The 13,427-nt window shown below is 67.6% G+C and overlaps 1 protein-coding gene across 1 annotated transcript in view; it reads left to right on the forward strand.

The window, feature by feature from the left end:
- The first annotated feature begins 3,373 nt into the window (after window positions 1-3,373).
- EPHB4 (EPH receptor B4) overlaps window positions 3,374-13,427 on the forward strand; it is a 31,377-nt gene continuing 21,323 nt past the window's right edge. Inside the window, 1 exon segment of the mRNA XM_075725512.1 lies at window positions 3,374-3,525. Coding sequence (XP_075581627.1) covers window positions 3,374-3,525 — 152 coding nt within the window.

Genomic DNA, 13,427 nt, shown 5'->3' on the forward strand with positions numbered 1-13,427 from the left:
CCCCGGCCGCAGCTGGGATCCCCCCCGCCCCCCCCCCCCGCCCCTCATCCCATGGGATCCCCCCCTCAGCCCAGCTTCCCCCCGCCCCCGGGATCCACCCCCGGCCGTCGGGATCCCCCGGGATCCAGTGCGGGGGGGGAGGGGAATTTGGGGGGGGGGTTTGGGGGGGAGGGGGGGGCCTGGCTCTACCTGGTGCAGGGTGCGGCCCCCCCCGGATCCCGGGAGATCCCGGATGTGCGCAGCGGCCGGATCCTTCCCCCCCCCCCCCGCCAGGCCCCGGCTCGTCGGAGGAGCCGAAGCCGCCTTGGCCGATCGCCCACCCGGGATCGGGGCCAGCGTCGCCGCCCGGGCCAGGATCCGGCCCCCCCCCGCCCCACGGCGCCCCACGGCGATGCCGGATCCGGGCCCCACACAGCCCCCCCCCGCGCCCCCCTGCCCCGATTCTTCCCCCCCCACACCTGCAGGATCCGGCTCCCGCGCCCCACAGCACCGGGGGATCGGGATCCTGGAATCCTGCGGCCCCACAGCGTCACCCCACAGCGCTGTGGGGCAGGACCTGGCCCCCCAGCGTCACCCCACAGCGCCGTGGGGCAGGACCTGGCCCCCCAGGATCACCCCACAGCGCTGTGGGGCAGGATCTGGCCCCCCAGCGTCACCCCACAGCGCTGTGGGGCAGGACCTGGGCCCCCAGCATCACCCCACACTGCTGTGGGGCAGGACCTGGGCCCCCAGCGTCACCCCACAGCGCTGTGGGGCAGGACCTGGCCCCCCAGCGTCACCCCACAGCGCTGTGGGGCAGGACCTGGGCCCCCAGCATCACCCCACACTGCTGTGGGGCAGGACCTGGGCCCCCAGCGTCACCCCACAGCGCCATGGGGCAGGATCTGGGCCCCCAGCGTCACCCCACAGCGCTGTGGGGCAGGATCTGGGCCCCCAGCATCACCCCATAGCGCCGTGGGGCAGGATCTGGGCCCCCAGCATCACCCCACACTGCTGTGGGGCAGGATCTGGGCCCCCAGCGTCACCCCACAGCGCTGTGGGGCAGGATCTGGCCCCCCAGCGTCACCCCACAGCGCCGTGGGGCAGGATCTGGGCCCCCAGCGTCACCCCACAGCGCCGTGGGGCAGGATCTGGGCCCCCAGCGTCACCCCACAGCGCCGTGGGGCAGGACCTGGGCCCCCAGCATCACCCCACACTGCTGTGGGGCAGGACCTGGGCCCCCAGCGTCACCCCATAGCGCCGTGGGGCAGGACCTGGCCCCCCAGCGTCACCCCACAGCGCTGTGGGGCAGGATCTGGGCCCCCAGCGTCACCCCACAGCGCCGTGGGGCAGGATCTGGGCCCCCAGCATCACCCCACAGCGCTGTGGGGCAGGACCTGGCCCCCCAGCATCACCCCACAGCGCTGTGGGGCAGGATCTGGGCCCCCAGCATCACCCCACAGCGCCGTGGGGCAGGATCTGGCCCCCCAGCATCACCCCATAGCGCTGTGGGGCAGGATCTGGGCCCCCAGCATCACCCCATAGCGCTGTGGGGCAGGACCTGGCCCCCCAGCGTCACCCCACAGCGCTGTGGGGCAGGACCTGGCCCCCCAGGATCACCCCATAGCGCTGTGGGGCCGGATCTGGGCCCCCAGCGTCACCCCACAGCGCCGTGGGGCAGGATCTGGGCCCCCAGCGTCACCCCACAGCGCCGTGGGGCAGGATCTGGGCCCCCAGCATCACCCCACACTGCTGTGGGGCAGGATCTGGGCCCCCAGCGTCACCCCATAGCGCTGTGGGGCAGGATCTGGGCCCCCCAGGATCACCCCACAGCGCCGTGGGGCAGGATCTGGGCCCCCCAGGATCACCCCACAGCGCCGTGGGGCAGGATCCGGGCCCACAGCATCACCCCACAGCGCCGTGGGGCAGGATCTGCCCCCCCCAGCATCACCCCACAGCGCCGTGGGGCAGGATCCAGCCTGTTGCCACGGTGATGGGGGGGTTGTTCTAGAGCGCATGGGTTGCCATGGCGACAGGGGGTTCTAGATCAGGCCGGTTGCCATGGCGATGGGGGGGTTGTCGGGGCAGGGTTGCCACGGCGACGGCACGGGGTGCCCCCTACCTGTGAGCGGAGGCCTCATGGACTAGGTGTTGCTGCTCCGGGGGTCCTCGGTGGGGGGTCACAACCGGCAGGGCCTCCTGTGGGGAAGGGGAACGGAGCGGGGGTCAGTACACCCGGACACGGGGGTACCCAGGGTGCTGGGGGGGACAGGCAGGAACACCCGGACATGGGGGTACCTGGGGTGCTGAGGTGCGGGCAGGAACACCCGGACACGGGGGTACCCAGCGTGCTGAGGTGGGGGCAGACAGGAACACCCAGACACGGGGGTACCCGGGGTGCTGAGGTGCGGGAAGGAACACCCGGACACGGGGGTACCCAGGGTGCTGGGGGGATAGGCAGGAACACCTGGACATGGGGGTCCTCAGAGTGCTGAGGTCGGGACAGGCAGGAACACCTGGACACAGGGGTCCTCAGGGACAGGCAGAACACCTGGACACGGGGGTCCTCAAGGACAGGCAGGAACACCTGGACACGGGGGTACCTGGGATGGCGGCTGGGCAGGGGAGCTGGGGTGCTTGGGCAACACCCAGCCGCACAATTGTTGTCAGACAGCAACAGGCAGAAGGCAGGACCCTTGCCAGGCAGGGATGGGAAGGAGGTGTAAGCCAGCTACAGTCGGAGCGGCACTAAAGCAAGGCAGGTACAGGCAGAGCGGTGCCCCGGTACACCTGGCAGGCCACTTGCGGTTCCTGGAGGCTGCCTGAGGGTCCGTGCCAACCACGTCACCCTACAGTCGCGAGCGGGCGAGGTAGGACCCAACTCCAGCACGCAATCACCGCGCCAGCCAGGCGCGGCTGTAGCGAGGCAGGGACAGGCAGAGGCACCTCAGTCCAGGCTCCTGCCTCCAGTTGTGCTGGGAACAGTCGGTCGTCGTGGAGGGGGAAGCTACAGTTGGAGGCAATGGCGGGGGGGGTCACAGTCTGGTGGTACGATGCGTGTGCGTGGGGGTGACAAAATGGCAGTGGGTGACAAAATGGTAGTGAGCGACAAAATGGGAGAGGCTGACAAAGTGTCAGTGGGTGACAAAATAGACGGTGACGAAATGGAAGCAGGGGACAAAGTGTCAGCGGGTGACAAAATGGAAGAGGTCGACAAAGTGTCAGCGGGTGACAAAATAGAGGGTGACAAAATGGAAGCAGGGGACAAAGTGTCAGCGGGTGACAAAATGGCGGTGGGTGACAAAGTGAAAGAGGTTGACAAAGTGTTAGCGGGTGACAAAATGGAAGCAGGGGACAAGTGGCAGTGGGGGACAAAATGGTAGCGGGTGACAAAATGGTGGTGGGTGACAAAATGGTGGCGGGTGACAAAATGACGGCAGGTGACAAAATGGCAGCGGGTGACAAAATGGTAGTGGGTGACAAAATGACAGCGGGTGACAAAATGGTGGCGGGTGACAAAATGGTGGCGGGGGTGTGCGTCTCTGGGTACCGTGTGACACGGGACACGTGATGTCATGGGAATGCTGTGGAGGTTGGGACAGCGGACGCGACGTACAGTACGGTGTCACCGTCACCGCAGAGGAGACAGGCGTGATGTCACTGGTGGGGGGGGGGAGCCAACCGTGCCCCACGGCGATGGGTACAGCCGGGAAAAGCTGTCCTGGGGTGTGCGGGTGTGATGTCGTCAGGGGTGCAGGGTAGGGGGGGGTGCGTGTCAGCTACACTATGATGTCATCAGTCGTCAGAGTGATATCACAAAGGTGTACGTGTCCCGCACAGGCAGACACAAGGGGGGGGGGGGGGGCGCGTACGGTTGCGGGGGGAGGCAGCGATTGACGCGGGGGCGAGGGGGGTTGTGCCGAGCAGGTTGTGGGGAGGGGACACAGCGGGGGTGGGGTACAGTCGGCCAGGAGGTGACGCGGGGCAGGGGACACCCTGGGTACAACCGATGACAGCGGGGGTGGGGTCAAAGGGGCGGGGGGGTGTGGGGGAACAACCTGACGCAGCAGCTACAGCCGGAGGCCTACAGGGACGTGGGGGGGGAACAGGGGGGTACAGGTGGAGCGGGGGGGCCCCCCATGCAACCCCCTCCCCCCCATGCACACCCCCTCCCCATCCACACCCCCTCACGCACCCCGGAAACCCTCCGTCAACCGGAACAACCCCGCGAGGAAACACCCGGACACCCCCACCACCACCACCCCCCCCCATCTCCCTTCCCCTAAGGGGTGACCGGGGAGGGGGACCCCAAGTGTCACCCAGGGGGACCCCCCAACCCCTCCCCACCTCTTCTTTTACCCCCCCCACCCCCCACCCCCCCCCAAAAAAAGTACCACCGGAGCCGCCTGACAACCTCCATCCGGCGATGACGGGGACGTCACCGTCACCGAGAGGCAACAGGCGGTGGCAGCCCCGGTGATGGAGGACACCGTGGTGATGGAGGGGGGTGTGAAGATGTCACCCAACTGTTGCCATGGAAACAACCCCCCCCCCAACACCCCTCCCCCCCCAACACCCCTCCCCCTCCCCCCCCCCAAGGTCCTGCCAGGGGAAAGACCTTTCACCTGCAGCCAATGAGGGAGCAGAGCAAAAGGGGGACCCCGCCCCATGTCACACCCCCCGCGGGCCAATGGGAGAGCGGGGAATGCGGACGTCAGGGCTCACCTGGATGCTCATTGGCTGGGCTGGGAGTGATGTCACGAGGCCCCCTTCCTACCACAAGCCCTTGCGTCGGGGTGTTGTTAAAGGAACAGGCGGCTGCAGAGGAGGCTGGGGGGGGGGGGACAGGGTGTGAGGGTGGGGTCAGGTGGGTGACACGCACAGGCGGACACGGGTGACACCTGTGTCACCGCGTCACCCGAGCGTGCGTGCCCGGGGCTGGCGACAACCCCCGGCCTGCAGGCGAGGGGTGACGCAGGGGACAGTCCCACGCGTGTCCAGGTCCCACGCGTGTCCAGGTCCCACGCCTGTACAGGCGGAAAGCGGGGGTGTGACCGGTGGCGGTGGGGACACGGACACCCAGGGGGTGGGGGCACAGGCGGAGCCCGGCGGGCGCGCGGGTGTAACATGCGACGCGGGGGGTGCGCACCGACGCGCACAGGCCCCGCACACACGCAACACCCGCGCAGCACACGCACCGTGCGCAACACCCGCACTGCACGCGACACCCGTGCTACGTGTGAACACCTCTCCCAGCACACGGTCTGCACACATACACAACACCCGCAGCGCGTGCACGCGTGCAACACCCGCGGCACGCGCAGAGCACGCGCGCACATGCAACACCCGCAACACCCGCACCGCACGCAACACCACATACGCAACACGTACGACACCTACAGCACGCGCACAGGCTGCGCGCACACGCAACACGTGTGACGCAGCGCACGCGCGTAGGCGGAGCGCGTGCTCGTAGACAACGCGGGACACCCGCACCGGACGTGCCAGCAGGGACACAACACACGCAACAACCGCAGCGCGCACAGTCCATGCACGTAGAAAACACACACATGCCACCTACAGCACGCGCACACCGGGCACAGGCTGCGCGTGCACGCGACACGCGCAACGCCTGTGCCGCACGCGCATAGACGGCGCGTGCACGTGTGCAACACACGCTAACACCCGGAGCGCGCACACCCAGAGCACGCACATAGACAACGCACGCAACAACTGCACCACACGCAACAGCGCGTACACAACACACGCGACACCCGCAGCCTGTGCACACCCCCAGCACAGTCCGTGCACGGACACAACACGCGCAGCACACGCACAGAGCACGTGCACGTCCACAACCTGCACAACACCCGCACAGCACATGTGTGCACGTACACAACGCACGCAACACCCGCAGCGCACCCAAACACCCTGCCCGGAGCAAACGTACCTCGTGTTTGCATGTGCGTGTGCATACACACGCAACCACCACGCACACACACAGGCCACGCGCGCGCCCAGCACACACATGCGCACACGCACGCTACAGGCGCACAGCACCTGAACACAGACAACTGCGTGCACACACCCCGCGTGCACACACCCCGCGTGCACGCAGCGCGCAACCATCGCACACGCGTGTGTCATGCCTGTGCCAGGAGACTGACACGCACGCAACGGTACAAGCGGCACTCACACCCGCACCCCGACGCCCCTCACACGTGTGCACAACGTGACACAACACGCAAAACACATGGACGCGCAAACGCACGTGGACACATGACACTCACAATCGGACGTGGACGCACAACCGCACGCAGAGACTTGACACACGCAACCACGCGCAGACACACAACCGCACATGGACACATGACACAACCACATAGGGACGCACAACCACAGACGGACACGACACACAAGCACACGCAGACGCGCAACCGCATACGGACACACGACACGACCGCACGCAGAGGCACAGCCGCACATGGACGCGTGACACAACCGCACGCGGACACACAACTGCACACGGGTGCTTAACATAGACAACGACAGGCAGATGCACAGTCACACACGGACACGCGACACTCACAAGCGCACACAGATGCACAAACACACACATACATATGACCCTCACGATCACACATGGATGCTCAATCGCACACGGACCCAACACACAACCACACGTGGACGCACGACCCACACATGACACCGTGCAGATGCACAACCAGACGTGGACACTTGGCACATACAACCACACGCACAACTCGCAATCACACACGGACATACAACCGTGCATGGGCACGACGCTCACGATCACAGGCAGATGCACAACCACACACAACACAACACACAACAGCACGCAGATACACAACCGCACAGGGACGTGACACGCTCATAACCACGCACGGACTGCACAGGCACGACACACACACACACACAACCGCACACGGGTGCACAACCACACATGAAGACCACACACAAACACACAACCGCGCATGCACGCACCACACACGGGCGCACAACCGCACACGGACACAACACACACAACCGCACACGGGCACACAACTGCACACAACACGACACACACACACACAACCGCACACGAACACACACACCCACACACACACACCCCCTACCGCGCACGGGTGCACAAACACACATGAACACCACACACACGGCAGTGTTGTGTGTGTGTGGCGTTCGTGTGCGGTTGTGTGCGTGTCGTGTCCGTGTGCGGTTGTGCGCCCGTGTGCGGTGTTGTGTGTGTGTGGTGTTCGTGTGCGGTTGTGCGCCCGTGAATGGTTGTGTGTGTGTCGTGTCCGTGTGCGGTTGTGCGCCCGAGTGCAGTGTTGCGTGTGTTGTGCACAACCGCACACGGACACGACACTCACACAACACCTCACACGGGCGCACAACCGCACACGGACACGACACACGCAGACAACCGCACACGAACGCCACACACACACAACCGCACACAGGCGCACAACCGCACACGGAGACGACACACACACAACCGCACACGAACGCCACACACACACACACACAACACCACATATGGGTGCACAACCGCACACAAATGCCACACACACACAACCGCACATGAACACAAAACTGCACATGGGTACACAACCGCACACGGACACGACACACGCACAACCGCCCACGGGCGCACAACCGCACGCGGACACGACACACGCACAACCGCAAACGCCACACACACACAACACACCGCACACGGGTACACAACTGCACACGGACACGACACACACACAACTGCCCACGGGCGCACAACCGCAGATGAACACCACACACAACCGCCCACGGGCGCACAACCGCACTCGGACACGACACACGTGCACAACCGCACTCAGACACGACACACGCGCACAACCGCACATGAACACCACACACACCCCACCGCACACGGACACGACACACACACAACCGCCCATGGGTACACAACCGCACACGGACATGACACACGCACAACTGCACTTGGACACGACACACGCGCACAACCACACATGAACACCACACACACACCACCGCACACGGACACGACACACGCGCACAACCACACATGAACACCACACACACCCCACCGCACACGGACACGACACACACACAACCACCCACGGGCGCACAACCGCACTCGGACACGACACATGCACAACTGCACACGGACACGACACATGCACAAACACACTCGGACACGACACACACGAACAACTGCACACGGACATGACACACGCACAACCACACATGGACACGACACACGCACAACCGCACTCGGACACGACACGCACAACTGCACACAGACACTTGACACAGGGCCGCACAACTGCCCACGGGCGCACAACCGCACACAGACAAGACACACACATAACTGCACGCGAACACCACACACACCCCACCGCACACGGACACGACACACACACAACTGCCCACGGGCGCACAACTGCACTCGGACACGACACACGCACAACTGCACATGAACACCACACACACACAACCGCACACGGATGCGACACACGCACAACCGCACACGGACTTGACACACGCACAACCGCACACGGACTTGACACACGCACAACTGCACCTGGACACGACACACGCGCACAACCGCACTCAGACACGACACACGCACAACCGCCCCACGGGCGCACAACCGCCCACGGACACGACACACGCACAACCGCCCACGGACTTGACACACGCACAACTGCACCTGGACACGACACACGCGCACAACCGCACACGGACATGACACATGCACAACCACACTCGGACACGACACACGCACAACCACCCACGGGCGCACAACCGCACTCGGACACGACACACGCACAACCGCCCACGGACTTGACACACGCACAACCGCACCTGGACACAACACACGCGCACAACCGCACACGGACATGACACATGCACAACCACACTCGGACACGACACACACGCACAACTGCACTCGGACACGACACACGCACAACCGCCCACGGGCGCACAACCGCCCGGGGACACGACACACGCACAACCGCACTCGGACACGACACACACGCGCACAAACCGCACACGGACATGACACATGCACAACCACACTCGGACACGACACACGCGCACAACTGCACTCGGACACGACACACGCACAACCGCCCACGGGCGCACAACCGCCCACAGACACGACACACGCACAACCGCCCACGGACACGACACACACGCGCACAACCGCACACGGACATGACACATGCACAACCACACTCGGACACGACACACGCGCACAACTGCACTCGGACAAGACACACGCACAACCGCCCACGGGCGCACAACCGCCCGGGGACACGACACACGCACAACCGCACTCGGACACGACACACACGCGCACAACCGCACACGGACATGACACACGCACAACCGCACTTGGACACGACACACGCGCACAACCACACACGGACATGACACATGCACAACCACATTCGGACACGACACACGCGCACAACCGCACTCGGACACGACACACGCACAACCGCCCACGGGCGCACAACCGCCCGGGGACACGACACACGCACAACCGCCCACGGACACGACACACACGCGCACAACCGCACACGGACATGACACATGCACAACCACACTCGGACACGACACACGCGCACAACTGCACTCGGACACGACACACGCACAACCGCCCACGGGCGCACAACCGCCCGGGGACACGACACACGCACAACCGCACTCGGACACGACACACACGCGCACAACCGCACACGGACATGACACACGCACAACCGCACCTGGACACGACACACGCGCACAACCGCACACGGACATGACACATGCACAACCACACTCGGACACGACACACGCGCACAACCGCACTCGGACACGACACACGCACAACCGCCCACGGGCGCACAACCGCCCGGGGACACGACACACGCACAACCGCACTCGGACACGACACACACGCGCACAACCGCACACGGACATGACACATGCACAACCACACTCGGACACGACACACGCGCACAACCGCACTCGGACACGACACACACACAACCGCCCACGGGCGCACAACCGCCCGGGGACACGACACACGCACAACCGCACTCGGACACGACACACACGCGCACAACCGCACACGGACATGACACATGCACAACCACACTCGGACACGACACACGCGCACAACCGCACTCGGACACGACACACGCACAACCGCCCACGGGCGCACAACCGCCCGGGGACACGACACACGCACAACCGCACTCGGACACGACACACACGCGCACAACCGCACACGGACATGACACATGCACAACCACACTCGGACACGACACACGCGCACAACCGCACTCGGACACGACACACGCACAACCGCCCACGGGCGCACAACCGCCCACGGACACGACACACGCACAACCGCACTCGGACACGACACACACGCGCACAACCGCACACGGACATGACACATGCACAACCACACTCGGACACGACACACGCGCACAACTGCACTCGGACACGACACACGCACAACCGCCCACGGGCGCACAACCGCCCACGGACACGACACACGCACAACTGCCCACGGACTTGACACACGCACAACCGCACCTGGACACGACACACGCGCACAACCGCACACGGACATGACACATGCACAACCACACTCGGACACGACACACGCACAACCGCCCACGGGCGCACAACCGCCCGGGGACACGACACACGCACAACCGCACTCGGACACGACACACACGCGCACAACCGCACACGGCCACTTGACACCCGGCCGCACCACCGCACATGGACACCCGGACACCCCGCACACCCCCCCCCGTGCGCGCACACACACGCCCACGCCCGGACACGCAGCCGCCCGCACCGACACGCGGCCGTGCCCCCCACGTCGCCCCCGCACAACCGCTGCCCCCCAAAACACCCCGACCCCCAACCCCCGGGGTCAGCCCCCCCCCCCATCGCAGCCGCACTTGGGGGGCACCCGGGAGGGGGGGAGGGGGTCTCTCGGGGGGGGGGGTGGTGGCATTTTGGGGGGGGGGTGTCCAAGTTGGGGTGTCGGGGGGGGGGGGGGGACATTTTGGGGGTTGGGGGGGGGTAGTGGCGGGGTGTTGCGCTTTGGGGGGGGTCCCAGGGCACTTTAGGGGTCCCGGGGGGGATTTGGGGGGCGCGGGGGGGGGGGGCATTTGAAGGGGGGGGACCCCCCCAGGGGAATTGGGGGGGGGGTGGGGGTCGTCAGCCCCACAGGGCCCCCCCCTGTGCACTGGGGGGGGGGGGGGGCCGATCCCCTGACAGGCCCGGAACGGGGGGGGGGGGGGGGCTGAGAGCCCCCCAAAAAGGGGTGTGGGGGGGCGGGGGGGGGCGGGTGCCCCCGGGGGTGCCGGGGCGGGGGGCGGGGGTCGTTACCGGGGCCTGTCCCGGGGCCGGTCGGTGTCGCGGCGGCGGCGGCGGCGGCACAAGATGGAGGCGGCGCCGCTGGGCCCGGGTGGGAGGGAGCCCCCCCCCCCCCCACGGCACGGGGGGGACACGGGGGGGCATGGGGGGGCATGGGGGGTGAGGGGGGGTGAGGGGGGGGACGGGGGGGCATGGGGGGGTGAGGGGGGTGAGGGGGGGGACGGGGGGGCATGGGGGGGGCATGGGGGGTGAGGGGGGGTGAGGGGGGGGACGGGGGGGGGCAATGTGGGGGGTGAGGGGGGGTGAGGGGGGGGACGGGGGGGGCATGGGGGGTGAGGGGGGGTGAGGGGGGACACGGGGGGGCATGGGGGGGCATGGGGGGTGAGGGGGGGTGAGGGGGGGGACGGGGGGGCATGGGGGGGGCATGGGGGGGGACACGGGGGGACATGGGGGGGCATGGGGGGACATGGGGGGGGACACGGGGGGGCATGGGGGGACGGGGGGGGACATGGGGGGACATGGAGGGGCATGGGGGGGGCATGGGGGGACGGGGGGGGTGAGGGGGGACACGGGGGGACATGGGGGGGACACGGGGGGGTGAGGGGGGACATGGGGGGGACACGGGGGGACATGGGGGGGCATGGGGGGGTGAGGGGGGACACGGGGGGCATGGGGGGGCATGGGGGTGAGGGGGGGTGAGGGGGGGACGGGGGGGCATGGGGGGGCATGGGGGGGGGACACGGGGGGACATGGGGGGGTGAGGGGGGACATGGGGGGGACACGGGGGGGCATGGGGGGACATGGGGGGGGCATGGGGGGACGGGGGGGTGAGGGGGGGCATGGGGGGGGACACGGGGGGACATGGGGGGGCATGGGGGGGTGAGGGGGGACACGGGGGGCATGGGGGGGCATGGGGGGTGAGTGGGGACACGGGGGGGTGAGGGGGGACATGGGCGGGACACGGGGGGACATGGGGGGGGCATAGGGGGTGAGGGGGGGACACGGGGGGGGACATGGCGGGGCATGGGGGGGGACACGGGGGGACATGGAGGGGCATGGGGGGGTGAGGGGGGACACGGGGGGGTGAGGGGGGACATGGGGGGGACACGGGGGGACATGGGGGGGCATAGGGGGTGAGGGGGGGACACGGGGGGGCATGGGGGGGACATGGGGGGGCATGGGGGGTGAGGGGGGGACACGGGGGGGCATGGGGGGTGAGGGGGGACGGGGGGGTGAGGGGGGGGACGGGGGGGCCACGGGAGGAGTGAGGGGGGACATGGGGGGGCATGGGGGGTGAGGGGGGGCTGAGGTGGGACACGGGGGGTGAGGGGGACACGGGGGGGGACACGGAGGGGTGAGGGGGGACATGGGGGGACGGGGGGGTTGGGGGGGGACACGGGGGGGGTGGGGGGGGACGGGGGAGACACGGGGGGGGACATGGGGGAGTAAGGGGGGGCATGGGGGGACACGGGGACACACGGGCGACACACGGGGGGGCATGGGGGGGGACGAGGGGGACATGGGGGGCATGGGAGGGGTGAGGGGGGACGGGGGGGGACAGGGGAGACACGGGGGGGGACATGGGGGGGTGAGGGGGGGACGTGGAGGGGTGAGGGGGGGGACCCAGGGGGACAGGGGGGGACACGGTGGGGGACGTGGAGGGGTGGGGGGGGGACATGAAGGGGTGAGGGGGGGCATGGGGGTTATGGGGGGGACACGGGGATACACGGGGGGGGGACATGGAGTGGTGAAGGGGGGGACATGGGGGGAGACGGGGGGTGAGGAGGGGACGGGGGGGACGGGGTGACACGGGGGGGCATGGGGGGGTGAGGGGGGATGTGGGGGGGACACGGGGGGACATGGAGGGGTGAGGGGGGGGACACGGGAGCGGGTGGGTGGGTGTCCATTGGGGGTAACGGCGGAGGAACCGGGGAGACAAGGGGACACAGGCGGGGGAACAACCGAGGGGCACAACCGGGGGACACAGGCGAGGGTACAGGGGGACAAAAGTGGGGGGGGACACAGGCGGGGGACAG

This window comes from Pelecanus crispus, chromosome 32, assembly GCF_030463565.1.
Source record: "Pelecanus crispus isolate bPelCri1 chromosome 32, bPelCri1.pri, whole genome shotgun sequence".
Lineage (NCBI taxonomy): Eukaryota > Metazoa > Chordata > Aves > Pelecaniformes > Pelecanidae > Pelecanus > Pelecanus crispus.